This window comes from Hippichthys cyanospilos, chromosome 14, assembly GCF_059441005.1.
Source record: "Hippichthys cyanospilos isolate Australia breed blue-spotted pipefish chromosome 14, RoL_Hcya_1.0, whole genome shotgun sequence".
Classification (NCBI taxonomy): Eukaryota; Metazoa; Chordata; class Actinopteri; order Syngnathiformes; family Syngnathidae; genus Hippichthys; species Hippichthys cyanospilos.
This window is the reverse complement of record NC_142382.1, coordinates 19,198,087-19,217,708: the sequence shown is the minus strand read 5'-3', so window position 1 is coordinate 19,217,708 and position 19,622 is coordinate 19,198,087. Positions and strand designations below refer to the sequence as shown.

Genomic DNA, 19,622 nt, shown 5'->3' with positions numbered 1-19,622 from the left:
AAAATGATCTAACTACCCGTTTTCCCAGAATGTAATACATAGTGATGCGGGTTCTGTTCTATGTTTAAGGTGTTGCTAAAAGGAGTCCACTGGCTTTTTCCTGACTTTGCCTTCATGTGGTTGGTAGAAGAAGCCAAGAAAAACATGCCACTGGAGCTGAACTTCTTGAATGAAGGACACAATTCAGAAATTATATCAAATAAGCTTGCCCATTTGGATTTTCTCAAGGTAAACACACTTGATTTTCAATTCTTGTTGTAGGATCATGCCAAAAGAATCACTGTTGTTATTTTAAAGACTAAAGACATTTTAAGAGACCCCACTGACCCTTAATGACGAGTGGAATATTTGGATTGCGTCTTCCCTTGCACAGACGTGGGTCGACGGGGCCCCCCATTTGGAGCCAGGCCTGGAGGTGGGGCTTGCTGCTGAGCGCCTGGTGGCCGGCACTGTACCCATGGGGCTCAGCCCAAACACAGGTCGCCCTTCCCATGGGCTCCCCACCTGCGGTAGGGACCATAGGGATCAGGTGCAGTGTACGCTGGGCGGTGGCCAATGGCAGGGACCTTGACACTCTATGGCGTGGGGACCTTGGTGCGCCGATTCCTGGCTGCAGAAGCTTGGGACTTGGAATGTCACATCTATGGCCTGAAAGGAGCCTGAACTGGTGTGTGAGGCCGAGAACACACATCTTGGGCTCTGGTACCAATCCTCTCAAGAGTGAATGGACTCTCTTCCACTCTCGAGTTGCCCGCTGTGAGAGGCGCAGAGATAGTCCTCTAGCAGAGCCGGCTCAGCGCCCGTACATCGGGGTTCACCCCAGAGGACGAGAGGGTATCCTCCCTCCGCCCTTGGATAGGGAGACTGATCCTGACTGTGGTTCGTGCTTATGCACCAAACACTTCAGAGCATCCAATAACACTAATAACCCTAACCCTAGTCCTTAAAGGTTATGATGGAGAGCACTCCCTCCAGGGACTCGTTCTGCTGTGGGACTTCAATGGTCACGTGGGCAATGACAGTGAGACCTGGAGGGTTGTGATTGGGAGCAACAGTCCCCCGATCTGAACTTGAGGAGTGCTTTGCTATTGGACTTCTGTGCTCATCACGGGTTGTCCGTAACAAACCACCTGGTGGTGTGTTGGCTCAGATGGTGGGGTAAGATGCCGATCAGACCTGGCAGACCCGAGTGTTTCATGAGGGTCTGCTGGAAAGTGTCAGATTCCCTTGTCAGAAGGAGTTTCAACTTCCACCTCCAGCAGAATTTCTCCCACGTCCCAGGGGAGGCGGGAGACAGTGAGTCAGAGTGTGGACCATGTTCTGCGCCTCCATTGTCCAGGCGGCTGGCCGGACTTGTGACCGTAAGGTAGTCGTGCGTCCACCAGTGGTTAAAGATGCCATCAAGCTGAAGAAGGAGTCTTATCAGGCCTTTTTGGAGGCAGCTGACAGGAACCAGCTGGCCAAGCGGAGTGTTGCTTCGGCGGTCGCCAAGGCAAAAACTCGGCTATGGGAAGAGTTCGCTTAGGCCATGGAAAGCTGGCAAACAAACCATATTTTTTTTCAATTTATTTGTGATTGAAATACAAACCAGAAATACACACAAGACACAAACTGACATTCAAAACGTGTTTTGAATTACGTTGGCAAAGGTTTTCCTCCTTCGCTTTCCGTACGTAAAAGAAACATGACTGCCCCATCTGAGCGGCACTCATTGTGTAATATAAATAGTGATCACTAGATCTATGTGTAACTGCCGTTAAAAGCAACTTTACTCATTTTCTTCATTTTATTCTTACAGTTTTCATTTTTTTTAAAGAAAAAGGAGATCATTTGACATTTTTATTTTTGTGTTGTTATTTTTTGGTTTACAACTTTAATAAGGAGGGCACTTATTTTTTGTTGCACATATACACAGGTGTTAAGAGTCACAGCTGATTGACAGGTATTAAGAGACATGAGGCACTGCATTAGTGCATTTGAAACATCAATAGCCTGTTGAAGAAGACAAGTGTTCCCAAGAAAACTTTATTCCCTTCGAGTGAAAGTGGCCAATGAAGTGAATAATGTGATATTGTATTTATTGTTTCGGATGAAGCTTAGTGTGTGCTCATTGCATTTGTATTTTCTTTGTAGTTCTGATGGCATTGTTGGGTTTCTTTACATGTGAAAGCTTGTAAAACGACAATAAATACCCGTAAAACATAACAAACAAAGTTGAGCCTTGATTTGAAACCCGGAGGGAGTAACACTATGAATATATTTGAAAAATATCATCATACTGAAATTTATAGTGGGTTTTAAAGATGAATAACAGTCTAAATATTACAGTTTGTCCCTTTAACGGGCATCTGCAGAGTGTCCTGATTTGTCGGCTTCAATGCCACATGTGATATCACAGAAGATAACACACAAGCAGTCTATCTTAAGTGTGGTTCAAGAAGGCGGAAGGTTATCATACCGTCAAAATCTGATATTGTCCCATACCTAACCACCATTGAACAACTCTTGGAGATTCCCTGATGAACACTAACAACAAACTAACAACACATAACAAAGTTATGAAAAAAATTGGTTTCATTTCCAATGCGCTTCAATATTTTCTGACAGTCAGTCATAAGTCTTCCAATGGTAATAAAATCTCCTTCCTCAGCAGTCTGTCCATTTGGACAGCCAGCAGAGCGGCAGTGAGTTCAAGGCAAGAAATGGCTGTCTGCTTTAACGGTGCTACTCTAGCCTTGCCCAGCATAAAAGCGAGATGCATGATATCTTGATTTTCCAACCAGAGGTAAGACACTCTGTCATAGCCATAGTCGCTGGTATCAGAACTTGTGGGGCAGCATGGCTCGGTGGTAGAGTGGTTGTCTCCCTGCAGAGAGGCTGTGGGTTCAATCCCCTGACCATCAAGACCATGTCGAAGTGTCCTTGAGCAAGACACTGAATCCCCAGTTGCTCCTGATGCTGCCGGTAAATGACTAGTTAGTGTAAAGCGCTTTGAGTACCCAAGGTAGAAAAGCACTTTATAAGTGAAAGTCCATTTACCATTTATCAGAGAAGTGATGGAACTGTCCATGGGTCCTCTGATTTTCTCAGGTAACAATGATCCAGATATCCTATCCAGGTTCGTCAACCATTCAGTCGATGGTTGCAGGAATGTTTGAGGTACTGGGTTATCCCAGAACATGTTTTTGTGACACATCTCCATTAAACAACAACTTTGGTAGTAGGGTCAAAGGTGGCAGAAATCCCCAAGGGAAACTCACAATTGAAAGGATTCCATGTCTGGTGTGTGTCTTTTTTTCAACTGCAGTTTTGAAGATGAAACAGTAACTTTCAGCAATAGTGATTGTCTTGCATGGAAGCAGACTTCTCCAAGATTTATATGAATCTTAGATCTTCCCAATGACATCTCCTGCTTCTCTTCCAACACCTTTTCGTTGAAGTACTGGTTGTATTATGAAATCAATAATTCCTCCAGCCAGGCAACGGACATCATAATGATGCAGATGGTTGAGCAGCTTTCTCATAAGATCGCTGTTAAAAAGACGTTTACATGTTTCATCATTCATATGAGTACAACTCTTGCAAGACTTGACTTCACCTCTTTGCATGAATCTCTCTTTTGGACTAATAAATCTGATCATTTGCATGTGTGGATCTGTGCTGTTGGGTTTGAGTTGAATATGCAAATTGAGATGACGTCACACGAAGCTACCAGGCAAAGTCAGTCAATCTGGGAGTCATTCCCGCCATGCATGCGAAGAGCAGGGAAAAAAATGGCTGAATTGAACACAAACTGAACACCAAACACAAGCTTTCAATGGCTCATCAGGCTTCAATCTTAAGGATAATGTATGCACATTTTTATTAATGCTCAAATGAAGCTTTTGTGGGCCATTTGTGATCATTTAAAGCCATTTTTTTCGGGCAATGACGTAATTTCCGAAAGCTTCTGTAACAGCTGGTGACCTCTGCTGGCAGAACCAAGCACTGCAGTTGATTTGGAAAAAGCCCTTGGAATTGGTCTTGATGAATGAATGCGCACTGAAATGGAATACTATTATGAAGTAAAGATTGATTTATTACAAATAAAGATCTTTTTATATATATTTGGTTATTGTTGGGGTTTTGCAGCAGTTAGACGCTTACCAATTTATAATTTATAGTAATGATTTTCAAACAATATATGGATTTGGAATTACACGTCATAAATCTGTCTGTCCAACTTGATAAAATAATTTAAGAAGAAATTGGACATTCACATTGCTAACAATCAGCTGTTGATGTATGAAGATCGCTATCAACCAGAAGTACAGTATGCGTGTTGACTAATGCTATGGCGTTATATTTGTGCCACAATTACGCACGCGCGGAAAAAAATGTGAGCGTTGAAAATAAAACTGAGCGAGCGAAAACAGATTTTGAGCGCAGAAAAAAAGTTATTGAAAAGAAGTTTCTCGCTCAAAATTCCTTTTTGCTCGCTCGCAATAGCATTCTCGCGCTCAACATCTCGCTCTCGTTCGCGATACTCCTCCCTCCCTCGCTCAACATCGCGTTTGCTCAACATCGAGCTCTCGCTCGCTCTAGTCGTCCTTTGCGCTCGCTCATAACGCGTTACGTTTGTGCCACAAAACCAGCCAATCAGAGCTTGTAAAAGCACATTGATTGACAGCTTGGTATCCAATGAGATTGCTTGTTGTGTTCACCCGGAACGAGCAAACGAGGGTGCGTCACATCGACGACAAAATCTGTTTTCGCTCGCTCAGTTTGATTTTCTCCGCTCAATTTTTTTTCGCGCGCTCGTAATTTGTGGCACAAATATTATGGCGTTATATTTGTGCCACAATTACGCACGCGCGGAAAAAAAAATTGAGCGGAGAAAATCAAACTGAGCGAGCGAAAACAGATTTTGAGAGCAAGAAAAAAAAACTATTGCGCGCGTAATGATAAGAGTTTGAGCGCGCGCCGATGGAGTTTGAACACAGAAAAAGAAATTGCTCGCTCAAAATTCCTTTTTGCTCGCTCGCAATAGCATTCTCGCTCTCAACATCTCGCTCTCGCGATACTCCTCCCTCCCTCGCTCAACATCGCGTTTGCTCAACATCGAGCTCTCGCTCGCTCGAGTCGTCCTCTGCGCTCGCTCAGTTCTGCTCACGCGTTACTTTTGTGCCACAAAACCAGCCAATCAGAGCTTGTTAAAGCACATTGATTGACAGCTTGGTATCCAATGAGATTGCTTATTGTGTTCACCCGGAACGAGCAAACGAGAGTGCGTCATATCGACGTTATTATCAAAGTACAAAAACTAACAAGGTATTTCTGTCAAATGATACAATACAGTAATAATAATAATATTAAAAGTAATTCTCCAGCCCAAGTCCGTGTTGACGCACTCTCGTTTGCCCTTTTCGGGTGAACACAGGGCAAACGAGAGTGCGTCAACGGATAGCGTACAAGCAATCTCATTGGATACTAAGCTGTGTCAATCAAAGTGCTTTTACAAGCTCTGATTGGCTGGTTTTGTGGCACAAACGTAACGCGTGAACAGAACTGAGCGAGCGCAGAGGACGAGTCGAGCGAGCGAGAGCTCAATGTTGAGCAAACGCGATGTTGAGCGAGGGAGGGAGGAGGATCGCGAGCGAGAGCGAGATGTTGAGCGAGAGAGGGCTATCCCGAGCGAGCAAAGAGGAATTTTGAGCGAGCAATTTCTTTTTCTGTGTTCAAACTCAATCGGCGCGCGCTCAAACTCTTATCATTACGCGCTCAATAGTTTTTTTTCTTGCTCTCAAAATCTGTTTTCGCTCGCTCAGTTTGATTTTCTCCGCTCAATTTTTTTCCCGCGCGTGCGTAATTGTGGCACAAATATAACGCCATAAAATATAACACCATATAATGCCGGCGCAGATTTGCATATCGACTGACTTTGCCTGGTAGCTTGGCGTGACGTCGTCTGGATTTGCGTATTCAACTCAAACCCAAAGGCTCAGATCCACGCATTCATGTAAAGACGTTATATCTTTCACTCTTCTTTGCTACTTAATATGACGATGATACTCCGGACTACGAGATAGTGTTAACTCTTTATTAGCATATCACATAGTCGTAACCAAAAGGCGGTGCAACACAAACCGAAGCATCACGCATTGCATGCATTGACAAACTACGAGTAACGTTAAGGGTCAAAATACACATTCCCTCCCCTCTTACAACAGATGTCTTACATACATTCAGTTAACCATATTCACTTATTTTTTTATGCTAAATTAGGAATGAGGGGAGACTACCTCAAACCTTCACTGTACCCATGGGGATTATTACTTTTAAGTATTATTACTTAAGCACACCTCTGTAATTTATGGCCACCACAAATTCACCTGGCATGAAAACTCTTCCCTTGGCCTGTTGTTCTCTGTACAGAACTTGTTCCTTTTGTTGTTTTTGCACTGTGTCTCTGACTACGGGTCTCATGCACGTTTCATTGTCTATCTGAACCTTTCTGTAAGGCCGTTTGTTGCAGGATAGTATGGAGCTGATTTAATGTGTTGCACTCCATTTGCTTGTCGGAAAGCATCCATTTTTTGTGAAACCAACTGAGTTGCATTGTCAGAGACTAATTGTGTAGGAGGTCCAAAATGACTGAACATTTCTTCTAGTTCCTCGATGGTCCTCTTTGTGGTTGTTGACTCCTTGATAGCTACGAAAAGCCACTTGGTGTGTGCATTGACAGCCTCAAGAAACGTTCTGTCCTCCAATGGACCTGCTAAGTCAGGGTGCACACGTTGCCATAGCTCCTATGGGAACTCCCAGGGGTGGAGAGGAGCAAGTGGTGGATCGTTCTGGACCTTGTGACATGAGGAACAACTTTTAGCTATTTCCTCAATCTCTTTGTCCATGTTTGGCTATTAAAAGTATTACCTACTTCTTACTATTTCCTTAATTCTCACTATTCCACGGTGTCCTGCGTGCATTTGCTGTAAAACGTTTGTTCATAGCGACATGGGAATAAAGACTCTCCTCCCCCATTGCAAACAACTAGCCTGAGCAGATAGCTCGTTCCACCGCCCAAGGAAGGGCTTCATGTTCGAATAATCACCTCCAGATCAAGTCCATGGCTGCAGACTTGAGGTTATTTCTCGTTCCCTTCTTGTTTAGCTGAAACAGGTGTTTTTTCCACCTCAATGAAGTAGAAAATGTCTACAGTGTTCGAATTTTGCTTTATGATAAGAAGCGGGAACCTCGACAACCCATTTGCATTGCAATTTGAGTCCGGCTTCCGCTACCTGATGGCATATGAATGTCCTGACAACATCAAAGGCCATCCTTAAGTTGTGAGGCAGCGAGAGATGGTATTCCATTATATGTTCCAAGTGGTCGTGAGAGGTCGATGGTCAGTGAAAGGTGTGAACTTCCACAACAGACTTCAGTATTACTTGACGGGACAACTCTTGCATACATTGCGTAACGGCTTCTCATAGGGGGCTCACCCAGAGGCAGAGTGTGGGCATAGTGTGAGAGGCTTTCACTGCAACAACTCAAGCACACGCTGCATTCTCACTCCAAATTTCAGTGGAAACAGGACGAAATCATCAAGTTTTAGTGCATAGACGCACGCAGGAATTTCTAGAGGGATTCAGTTAAGGATTCAAGATAATTATTATCTAAAATAGAACCATGTGTGCACTTAGAAAACGTGAAAAAAACAGAACTTTAGTTTGAATTATTTACATAAAATGAATGATAACGGCCCGTTCTGTGCTTTTAACGAAGAATCTAGACTGTTTTGTCTCAAAATTCCGGGATTTACACATTTATTTCCACAAAATTTCAACTTAAGTATCTCTTAGTTTTGTGGTGGTTGCGACCTTGGCTTTTGTATCTACACAACAGCCTAACTAAAAAACAAAACTAGTAAGTTAGACATTTCTGCATCCATACAAAAAAAAGGGCTTTTACGCAAGAAAATTCGACCTAAGTAGCTCTTTGTTTTTTGCTGGCCGACATATTGGATTTTGTATATACGATATGATCGTATTGTATATACGATACGATAAACTTTAATTGTCCCTCTTGGGGAAATTTGTCTTGGACTCAGCAGCTGCAGCAAACATGAGAAAAGAAACACAATAAGTCAGAAAGCAATATATGCAAACAACAATTTGCACCTCAGTATTCACATTCACACTCACAGTATTCACACTCACATTTTTTTGTTTAACATCGAGGTTACCGTACCAAGCTGACACACCGCATCTGACCAGGCTCTCCAGAACTGCCTGGTAGAAAAGCAACAGGATGGCTCTGTCCACACTGTACAGTCTTAAGTCTACACAGAAAATACAGTCTCTGCTGTAGTCGAGAGCAAACACTGTCACCATGGGTGTTCCAGCTGAATGTATCAAAATGGACTCTGAGATGTTTGTATGAGCTGACCTGCTCTGTTTGTGAGTTATGGATTACCACAGGACTATGATTCCCCCTCTGATCTCGGGTCGAGAATAATTTCCTTGGTTTTGTCAACATTTAAGGTGAGATTATTTGCATCACACCATAGCACAATAAATAAAATCCGTGCATAGGCTTTTGGACATTCCAGGTGCTTGACAGTGATATGATTGACGCTGTTGATGGCATCATCAGTGCCCCTCCCCTGCCTATAAGCAAACTGGTATGGGTCGAGTGCTAAGTTGACCTCTGACTTGAGCACAGCCACCATGTACTTTTCAAAGCTCTTCATAACAATCGAAGTCAGAGCTACCTGTCTGAAGTCATTATTTTCAATGGGGCATGTTTTTTTAGCCACAACTATGGTGGATTTTTCCCAGATGCTAGGGACAGTGTGTGAGTCCACAGATCGTTGGAGAATGTTTCACCAAGCTGGAGTGAGCTCTTCTGCAGCGCAAAAATGCCATCAGAGCCTGTGGATTTTTTTTAGTGCACACCTGTTTAAATATTGACTATATTTTTTGTGGGTCAATCACAATTCTACAACTTAGGTCAGTTGTGATCATTTCCATATTGCATACAGGGGGATTGTGATTTTCGAACCTGAGAAAAAATGTCCTTCAGTTCATTTGCTGTCCTCAAAGTCAAAGTCAAGTTTATTGTCAATTTCTTCACATGTGCTTAACATACAAAGGAATCGAAATTGCGTTTCTCACTATCCTCTGCGTTTTACATGTACAATAACAAAGTGCAGGTGCGCAAGATGAGACAACCTAAAAGCTAGATACTTATCTATAGTAATATAAAGTGCAGTATGTTTGATCTACTTTGCCTAGTGTTGCTAAACTAACAACTAAAACTAAAAACCAAATACGAAAAACCAGGTATGGCAAGAGTACCCCAAGACAAGACATAAGTAGTGTTGGAATTTTATTTCTAAATCAACATAAACTCAAGTTAGTAATCTGACTCCAATTTGTGACCTTACCCAACTGCCACTCATCCAACAATTTGTGCGCTCGTAAACCCTAACCCTAACCCTGTAATAGAAAGGTATCAGGAAGCCGGCATTTTCACACACGAGTGAATTTATTCCTAACACACAGCACCTGGGTCTCGGGTCCCTCTCAATACAGCTCTGTACGCCTCTGTTGCCACCAGCAGACGTACGTCACATCCGAGTTGCCCAGCAAAGAGTTATACTACACAATATGCAAATGGCACAGTAACAAAGGTATCCTGGCATTATTCTATTGGCTTTGTGTAGACTGCAGTTAACTTTAGCTTGCTCTCATTGGTCTTTCATCCCCTGCAGAATTGCTTGCTTGCTCCTCCTGGTTGTAGTTTTCCACAGTTATTTTCCATCAGCTGCCTCGGGGTTATCTCGTTCCTGCATCTTCCTTGCGACCACCACCGCTTGTTCTGCAACATTCCACTCTTGCACCCCCTTGCAACACACATTCTGTCTTGCTCCACCAGTCACACGCCCAGCACTTTACAGTTTCACACTCTCATACACAGGATGTAGCCACATCTAATGAACTACTTTAAGCTCAAACTCTTATGTTCCTTTATTAGCAGCATATGACAGGACAATCCAACAGTACGAGACAAAGCAGGACAACTCTGGCTGTGGTTGTCCCAGTTGTGTGCATTTGAGGTAGTTGTTATATCGCTAGTGCAATAAAAGTATAATTATAAATAAACATGGCAGCAGCAAGTCTGTGCAAATTTTGCAAGTGCATGAGTAAAGTTTGAGTTTAGGTGGGGGGCCAGCTAGGTGTTTCTTCTGGCTGGGGCTGAATGTGAGAGAGAGAGAGGAGTAGAGAGAGAGAGAGTTCAGCAGTTTCATGGGTGGGAGGGGGGGAGAGTTCAGCAGTCTCACGGCCTGGTGGATGAAGCTATTCCTGAGTCGGGTGGTGCGGTAGCAGAGGCTCCTGTACTTCTTTCCGGAGGGCAGGAGGCTGAACAGACTGTGTGCAGGGTGGCTTGTATCGGTGACAATCGTGACGGCTTTGCGGCCGAGGTGGGTGGTGTACAGGTCTTGCAGGGAGGGGAGCGGAGTACCAATAATCCTCTCAGCTGTCCTCAGCTCATTGTGCTGAGGTACTTCTTGGTAGCGTTTATATTTGTGATGACTTTCATGGAATCCCACAGCTTTTTTGAGTCCATAGTCATGAAAGTTTGCCCTAGAGTATCTGTATGATGTTTTCTGGCTTCCCTCAGCTACTGGTTTAGTTCTCTTTGCACTGTTTTTACACCTACTCTATTGTTATTTTTAAAAGCTATCTTTTTTCTGTTTATGCAGTCCTTAACACTCGTAGTTATTTAAGGCTTGTTGTTGGGGTACTCTACAATGTCCTTTTTAGTGACCACATTGTCTGCACAGAATTTTATGTACCGTACTTCAATAGCATAATAACTCAATGTCAATATGACCAACCTTGTTCAATTGTAAACACAAAAGAAACAGGTAAAGCTTACTTCATCAGCTCATTGCCCATGTATGACAGTGGTGGGCTAATTTTGCAGTGTAACCGTTTTTTATGTTTCCATAGCATTTATCCAAAGCTTTGTTAAGTCGTGTGTCACATGAGACATATTGCTGGCATCCGGGAATAAATAGTTTCAGTTTGCAGTGGTTAAAATCCCCTAAGATTACCATGTGGGCTCCGGGTGTTCGTTGAAGTTGCTGATGTACACAGTCCGCTATTCAGGTGGCAGTTCTAGCCGCGTTTCCGCTGGGGGTAACATACATTGCACATATGAGGACGTTTCAAAACTCCCTGAGAAGGTAGAATGGTCTAGAGACACACACAGCAGCTCCACATCTGCCGTGCATTCAGTCTCTCCAACAGTGCAGCGCGTACACCAGCTGTCATTCGCAAACAGACAGACTCCGCCCCCTCGGCTCTTCCCTGAAAGCTCCGTTCTGTGAGCCCGAATAAGAGAGAAACCGTCCAACTCCATGAGAGAGTCTGGAACATCTCGATGGAGCCAGGTCTCTGTGAACACCATCACACTTGAAACTCCGCATTCAAAGCACATCTTGCTGTTGACCCGGAGCTTGTCTATTTTGCATCTCAGCGATCTGACGTTCCTGAGTAGCAAGCTGGGTAGCGGTGGTCTGTTTCCTCTTCTCCAGAGACGCTGCCGCAATCCCCCTCTTCTGCCTCTCCGTCATTGTCTGGCTCTGATCGTTTGTATTTTCACCTCCTCAGGTAGATCAGCCGGTGGGATCGTCCCCACAGGGTGAAGAAATAGTAGCGTGTTTATGGAGTAACGCAGCGGCAGCTTGGTTTACACGTGGGGAATTGTTTGACAGGACGCCAGCTGTTCCCAAACAATCAGTGGCAAAAGTAGTCCTTGTGCAAAAGTCGCCCTGGTGATCAGCCCAACATAAACTTGTTTGCAGTTACACAGCAAAGACCATAAGAAATAAGGTGATCAGACATTAAAAATATTTAAGAATGGCCTAAAATGGCAGCAGCGCGACTCCGGGTCGCCAGCAGAGCAGCGCCACCCAACTATCCGTTTGTAGTGATTCCTCACTATATCGCGCCCTCAGTGCATCGCAGATTTTTTTTTCGATTAAAAAAAAAAAAAAAAGCTGTTGCCGATGGACGTGCTATGAAGGTTTCTTGCATGCCAGTCAGACGAGGTAACTAAACGGACACTCCTTGGACATATACTATATATTTACTTATATCTTAAAAGATTAAACCTTATACAGTAAATGTAAGTTTTAGTGGCTATGGTCTCACGAAGAGCCGTGAAATGTTAGCGGCAAAGTCCAATTAAAATGAACGCTGTAGAAAACATGACTAAAAATCACAGTTTATACTTGAAATCCGAATTTTATTACAAAAGAAATCAAGGTAAGAGATTTCCAACTTCACGATGAAGCCGCTTTAAGCCTCCTAAGAGCCTGCATGTTTTTTGATCGACATGGATCTGTTTGCCCTCGTCTGCATAACAAGGTTTAAGTTGGGGTGGGAGTAGTTTACTCCTGCCCTTATTGATTGATGGTTGGGCGGGAGACAATTGCGCGTCTTGCAGGGCACTCAAATGTGATTTCAACAGGGAGATTGGCACCTCTATATGACACGTGATGGACTCCCCCCGCGACGTTTGACCAATGAGGGTAGGAGTGTAAACTACTCATGCTCCAACTTCCGTATCTGGTTGTTCAAGACATCTCAACACAGATCTCAACTACAAAATACGCAGGCTTTTCGGAGGAGTTTTCGCCATTCCGTTGGAAATCGCGTCCCTAGATTTTTTTTGTAATAAATTGGAATTTCAAGTGTAAACCGCGATTCTTGTGTTTGCTACAGCCGTCACTTTAATTTGACTTAATTGCAGCGCTACTATGATTTGATGTACCCCAAGCAAGGCAGTGCCGTTGTCAATCAAAACACTCACGCTGGCGGGGGTGGGAACAATTTCACTGTGCCGTTGGAAACCTCTTCATTCGATTTCTTTTGTAATAAATTGGAATTTCCAGTGTAAGTTGTGACTTTTATCATGTTTTTTTTTTTTTTTTTTTTTTTTTTTACAGCGTTCACTTTAATTTGACTTTTTGGTGCTGCTAATATGCTAATATGGCCACAGATGAGACTACAGCAAATGGACGGGGAGCGATGACAGCAGTTATTGTATAAGGTTCAATGATTTAAGATTTACATTCAAATAATAAGGTAATTTTAGGCCAACTGCCCATTTTGGGGCAAAACATTTAGTACCGTATTTGTCGCACTATAAGGCGCATCGGATTATAAGGCGCACCCTCAATTAATGACATATTTTAAAATCTTTTTCCATATATAAGGCGCACCACATTACAAGGCGCAACAGTAGAAGCAGTCAGATTTTATTAGTAGATTACAAACCAGCTTTCTGACAACTCCATTCACTCCCAAAATGAATAAACAACTGTCTTATGTTTTATTTTATTAGTATTTCCGTGACAGTTTATCTTTTAACAGCAAGGTATAACATGTAGTGCAGAGGAGGAGAACGATAAAGTGATCTTGGCCAAGCTTGCCAGGGAGTTGCTCCACACTGCGATCGACAGCTACGCCGGCTACGTGGCCAGGAAAGTCCAGGCCATCTCCTCTGTTGCTGAGTGCTGCAAAGCAGTCAGCCACTTGTGCTCAGTAAATGCTTTTAAATCCAGGTTAAAATTTTTGCTTGATTCCCCATACTTCCCCATTACTGTCATTAAACATTTTAAAGTGAATTTCACGTTGTTTTTTTTAGCAATTGTGGAAAACTTCTTTTATTGTTATTGTGTTAACTTTAAACCTTTACGGGGCACAGCGGCTGCTTTTGGCCAATAGTCTCTACAGGCAAAATGGCCTGAAAAAAAAAAAAAAACGAAGAAAGCTGCAGACAGGCCTATTAACGAAATGCTTTTGAGTAAATATGTTTTTAGTCGGGATGTAAAGATTTATACTGAGGTGGCCGCGCGAACTTCCATAGGTAGGGCATTCCATGGTACTCGCGCGTGAATGGAAAATGCCCTTGATCCCGCGCATTTCTTTTTAGCCTGTGGGGTCGATAGCAAACCGGCATTTTGTGAGCAAAGTTGTCGGGACGGAACATATAGTGATGCTAAGTCTACGAGATAGGAACTAGCTAAACCGTGTAAAATTTTATAAGTACTTAACAACACCTAAAACTCACATCTCATGTGTATTGGAAGCCAATGCAGGTCAGCTAGAATCGGAGTAACATGATCGAACTTTCTCGTCTTTTGACATAGGACATGGGAAGCCCAGAAAACAGAACATTACAATAGTCTACGTGCGACATAACAAATGCACGAATTAATGTTTCAGCATCGCCAGGGGAAAGAATAGGGCAAATTTTAGCTATATTGCAGAGGTGAAAACGCTGTTCCTGTCGTGTTATTAATATGTGTCCGAAAAGAAAGAGTTGAGTCAAATATCATGCTGAGGTTTTTTGCAAAACTACTTTGGAAATAGTACAGTTATCCAGGTTCAATATAGTATTCTTAATCAAGTGCTGATGATGAGCAGGGCCAATAATTAACATCTCTGTTTTACTAGGGTTAAGAAGCAGAAAATTGGAAGACATCCATTGTTTAATCTCGGCAAGGCAGGCCTCTAGTTTACTACACTTGCACGGATCTGTTATTTCTAAAGGCATGTACAGTTGGGCATCATCAGCATAGCAATGAAAACTAATAGCATGTTTACATATAATATCACCAAGAGGAATCATGTAGATGTTGAACAATAAGGGACCAAGTACTGAACCCTGCGGGCCACCACATGAGACGGAGAAAAAATCAGAGATCTCATTGCCATAAGAGACACTATGCGTCCTTCCCAGGATATAAGATCTGAACCAAGAAAGGGCTGATTCCGAGATAACAACACATGATTTAAGACGTTCTATAAGAATATGATGATCAGTAGTGTCAAATGCTGCACTAAGGTCAAGCAATAATACCGGTAATATTGATGAGATGTTGGAATCCATGGCTAAGAGATCAGTCGTCACTTTTACAAGGGCTGTCTCAGTTGAGTAGTGGTTGGCCCTAAATCTTGACTGACGGAGTTCAAATCTATTGTTATCTATCATGAAATCGCTGAGCTGTTGTGCTACAACTTTCTTAAGAATTTTAGCAATAAACGGAAGATGTGACACTGGTCTAGAGTTGAAGAGATTTTCAGGATCTATGTGAGGTTTTTTAAGTAATGGTTGAACCACAGCCGTCTTAAAAGCTTCATTTACAATGCCAAAGGAAAGCGACAGATTGATAATATTCAAGACAAATGACCCTAAGATCGGGAACAAGTCTTTAACGAGTTTGTCTGGAAGCGGGCTGAACATGCAGGATGTCGGCTTTGCTGCATTAACCAGGTGTGTAAGACACTCCAGGGATACTAAATCAAACTGGGAGAGGGTTACCAGACTTTCATGACCCTGATTGTCCGAACTAGCATCAGCAATCACAGAACCCAAGGGGGTTAGTGGCGCTACCTTCTTTATTTCGTCCCATATTAGAGTACAGAATCGCATGAAATTGTGTGCTGAATAGAGGGAACTATGATTAATTTGCAGCTGTTGCATTAGCTTTGCTTCCGCATCAAATATTTTGGGTTGTTTTTATTAAGACCAATCATTTTGGAAAAATATTTTGTAAATGTTTTGTTTTTGCTAACCGAAGAGCCTCTTTATATTTTGGCACCAGGCCTGACGGAAAACCTCAAGTTTAGTTGTTCGTCATTTATGCTCAAGTTGTCTACTTAACAATTTAAACATACGCGTTTCACCCATAAACCACAGAGTGTGCTGCTTCAGACGACTTTTAAGTCTTAATGGCGCTATACAGTTTAGGGAATTTAAAAGAACCGTATTAAAATCGTTTGTGAGTATCGACTGAACCAATGAAAGACGGAAACGCAGCTGTTGCAAAAGGCAGTCGTTCAGAAAGTGCAGCTGTTGTTGATGAGTTAATATCACGACTCTTAAAGCCTTGGTTGTGGTCAATAAGACCACACTGAGCTAGGACTTCAAATGTTATAAGATAATGATCAGACATAGCGTTAGTATACGGCAAAATTGTGACATTTGTGGCAGTTAGGCCACAGGTTGACACTAAATCTAAGATATTAACATTCCGGTGTGTCGCTGATTCTATTATTTGTGTAAAACAAAATGCATCGATTATTGCTTGAAATGCTACAGTAAGTGGCTCCAATGGGGAGTTCATATGAATATCGAAGTCACCCATCATTAATATATTTGCATGAGTTATTAAATCAGCCGTAAATTCAGGGAATTCATCTAAGAAACAGAGTGTGGACCGGGAGGACGGTAAAAAACTACCACAAAGAATTGTGGTGAGGAGCTCAATCGCAGAACGAGAGCCTCAAATGTCATGAAGGTGTGATTAGTGCTCGTGCTAAGTTTAAGATCAGATTCTGAAATTAGGGCGACACCTCCCCGTTTTTTACAAGGTACGGGCAACGTGTGAGCCCACAAAGTTTGTGGGTGAGGCCTCATTTAATGATAAAAATTCATTTGGTTTTAACCAGTTTTCGCAGAGACCAAGCACTTTAAGATTGTGATCTGTAATAAGATCACTTACAAGAAGGGCTTTTGAGGGGAGTGACCTAATATTTATGAAGCCAAATTTAAACTGGGCAATTTTTCCTGAACTATTCTGAGTCTTCATGTTGGTAGTACTAATACTAGCAAGATTTTGATGGCTTGGGATTGTTTGTATTTTGAGTACAGTGTTTTATGCACTATAAGGCGCACTGGATTAAAAGGCGCACTCTCAATTACATTTTAAAACTTTTTCACTCACAATATAGTAATTGTAAAGTAATAGCAAAAATAACTCAAATAATAACTCGAAACTCTCAATAGCATAATAACTCAATGTCAATATGGACCAACCTTGTTCAACTGTAAACACACAAAAGAAACAGGCAAAGCTTAATTTATGAGTTCATTCCCCATCTACAAATCCCAATTTCAATATTGATCTATATATAAGGCGCACCTGATTATAAGGCGCACCATCAGATTTTTTAAAATAAGGCTTTTGGGTGCTCGTTATAGTCTGGAAAATACGGTATTTAAAACCCCGTCGCAATGTTAGTAATGTAGGAATTCGATTGTTGATGGCTACAGGTACTATGTCACTAATCCAACCGGTTAAGGATGCACAGCTACTTTCCTTAATCATCACTACCTCAGCAGAAAACTTATCATTAGGGGATTCAGCATTAGGTATTAAAACAGTGTGTGGATTGCAGTGACCTAGACTAAGTATAATGTGTGTTGTAGATGTCCAGCCTAGTGCCAATTAACTCTAGCCTTAACGACTCCACACCCATTCTAGCAGGCCCGCTACTCGCCTGCGACCCAACATGCTCTAATGTGAGAAGTCATGGATGGCTTAAACACTAATCTATGTTTCTAGAAAGAGTGATGGCGCCTTCCCTTTTCGGTTGAAGGCCATCCATCTTCAGCAGGTCGGGCCGGCCCCAGAAAGAGGGCCAGTTATATACAAACTGGAAACTCTGCTCTCTACATAAACTAGTCATCCACCGGTTAAGCGAGAATAATCTGCTAAACCTCTCATCATTGCCTCTCGCAGGTAGAGGGCCAGAGACAATAACTCGATGCCGACTCATCTTTCTAGCGAGATTACAAGTCCTAGCTATGTTCTTCTTTGTAATCTCAGACTGCCTCATTCTAGTATCATTGGAGCCGACATGTATCTCTATGTCTGAGTAACTAGTATTGTTTGCACTAAGCTGGTGTCTAGGCCTCTTGCGTGTCAGCTCCCTAAGGTTAGCTTCAGTGTCGGGTGCTCTGGCCCCAGGGATACACATTACGGTCACTGGTGTTTTGAGCTTAATGTTACGGGTGATGGAGAACCCTATAAATAATGTGCAGGAGCCAGTAGACTGAGATGGAGTGTGCCTAGCAAGGGGGCTAAAACGATTATGCGTCTGAACAGGCTCCCCGCGCCCTAGCAGGCTTCTTAGGGTTAATGCTAGCCAGACTAGCGGGTAGGCTACGACCCGCACTGGCCGACGCTAGCTGCATTGCGGGAGGGCTACGACCTGCACTGTCACTATCAGATGTGCTCATCTACCTACGATGATGAAACTTCTAGGCTCTAGCTGATGGACACGGCCCTCTAGGAGATAAAGCCTCTCCGTGAGAATGATGCAGGTGTTGCAAGTGACTGATGTGGTGGAGGTGCACGAAGTCATGCTTACCTTAGTACAGCCGAGCGAATACTTACGCTAGAAGAGCTGCACGAAAACGAGGACGAACGGAGCTAGGAGCTGTTCAGAGAATCGGCGAATCACTAGCTAACGAAGAATGGAAACAGTCCTTAAAAAAATAAACAAATAAACGCCGGACACAGGTCCCACGGGTGGTGGTAAAAGAGAAAAATAGAAAAAGAAAAATATCATTCGTCTCTCCAGCTAAAGCTAAAACAGCGACAGCAACAAACGCCCGGAACCGGAACAAGTATATTGACATCTTTCACCATGGCCCACGTGGCGTTCATCGTCATGTTGTTGTGAGTCCCCCTGATGTGCAGGGAAGAAAAGAAGAAGCGCAGGATGCTCCCTTGCCATGAATCACAGGTTTCAGGCACCTGCTGGAGCTCGTGGCGGCCTCAGACCTTGCAGGAGTACCAGTGACAGGAGGGGCACAGGCTGGCCAACACCATCTTGCCGCACATCAGCAGGTCACTCTTCAGTGGGGGGGGGCAGGAACTTTTACAAGTCCAGGAAGCTGAGCCCAAAAGTCATAGGCCAACAGGCTAAAGTGACTGTTGAAGGACGAGGGCCAGATAGCCAGCAAGAAGTGCTTTGGCAATGGTGACATCAGAATTCAACCTAAATAAGTGATTGATTGTTTATGGAAAATGCAAATTCTGCCTTTTGTTGAGTGAAATTAAGATGTTTCTGCATGCTTTCCTCAAATATAAAGTTTCTGGTGTGAAATTGAGTGGGTTATTTGCTTTTTAAAACTTAGGTTGAAATTGCACTTAATAAAAAATATTTAAGTAGCTGTTTTGGGCAAAAAAATTATAAAATGTTAAATATTGCTCTTACTCCGGAAAAATATACTGCATTGGTGATTTTTGTGAATCTAGCGTGAATTCTGAGGAATTTTTTGCCGTTTTAAGTTTTTGCCGATGGTAGCTACCTGTCTTTGTTTTAGGTCGCTGGCTGCTTTGGTTTTGAAAATATTGCAATTTTAAGTTTTTAAAAATAGGCCCCCTACGGATCGGCCCTGGGCCCTGTTTCCGGTCAAGTGATAGTGAAATCTGTGCTTCCGTCCATACAAGTATTGGTGAAACTTCCTGACCCCGAACACAAGGCTGGTTGTGTGCTATGGGGGAGGAGAGTCATTATTCCCATCATTGTGTGACAAACTATGGGTAATATTAAGGTTCAAGATACACCACAGACATGAAGTCATGTCTAGCGAGTTATACTCATATAAATGGTGAAACACGCATATGTCTTTTCGACAGTGATCTTACTCCATACTCTGAAAACAACCACTGCTGCCCCTCACAGGACCATTGATGAGCCAACCCAATAGGGTCATCACAGCGTAAGGTCCATCGCCTTCACCTTATATGATCTCCCAGGGTTCTAAAG

General features: G+C 42.9%; 1 protein-coding gene across 7 annotated transcripts in view; it reads left to right on the top strand.

Annotated features, from left to right (window-relative positions):
• The window catches only part of adck1 (aarF domain containing kinase 1), a 117,657-nt gene that overhangs the window by 80,202 nt on the left and 17,833 nt on the right, over positions 1–19,622 (top strand). For 5 of the 7 annotated variants that reach the window (XM_088433041.1, XM_088433037.1, XM_088433040.1 and 2 more), the window contains one exon: positions 70–228. The exons of the other annotated variants lie outside the window; for them this stretch is intronic. In XM_088433041.1, the coding sequence (XP_088289167.1) occupies positions 70–228 (159 nt within the window). The remainder of the gene's footprint in view (positions 1–69; positions 229–19,622) is intronic. 7 annotated transcript variants of the gene reach the window in all.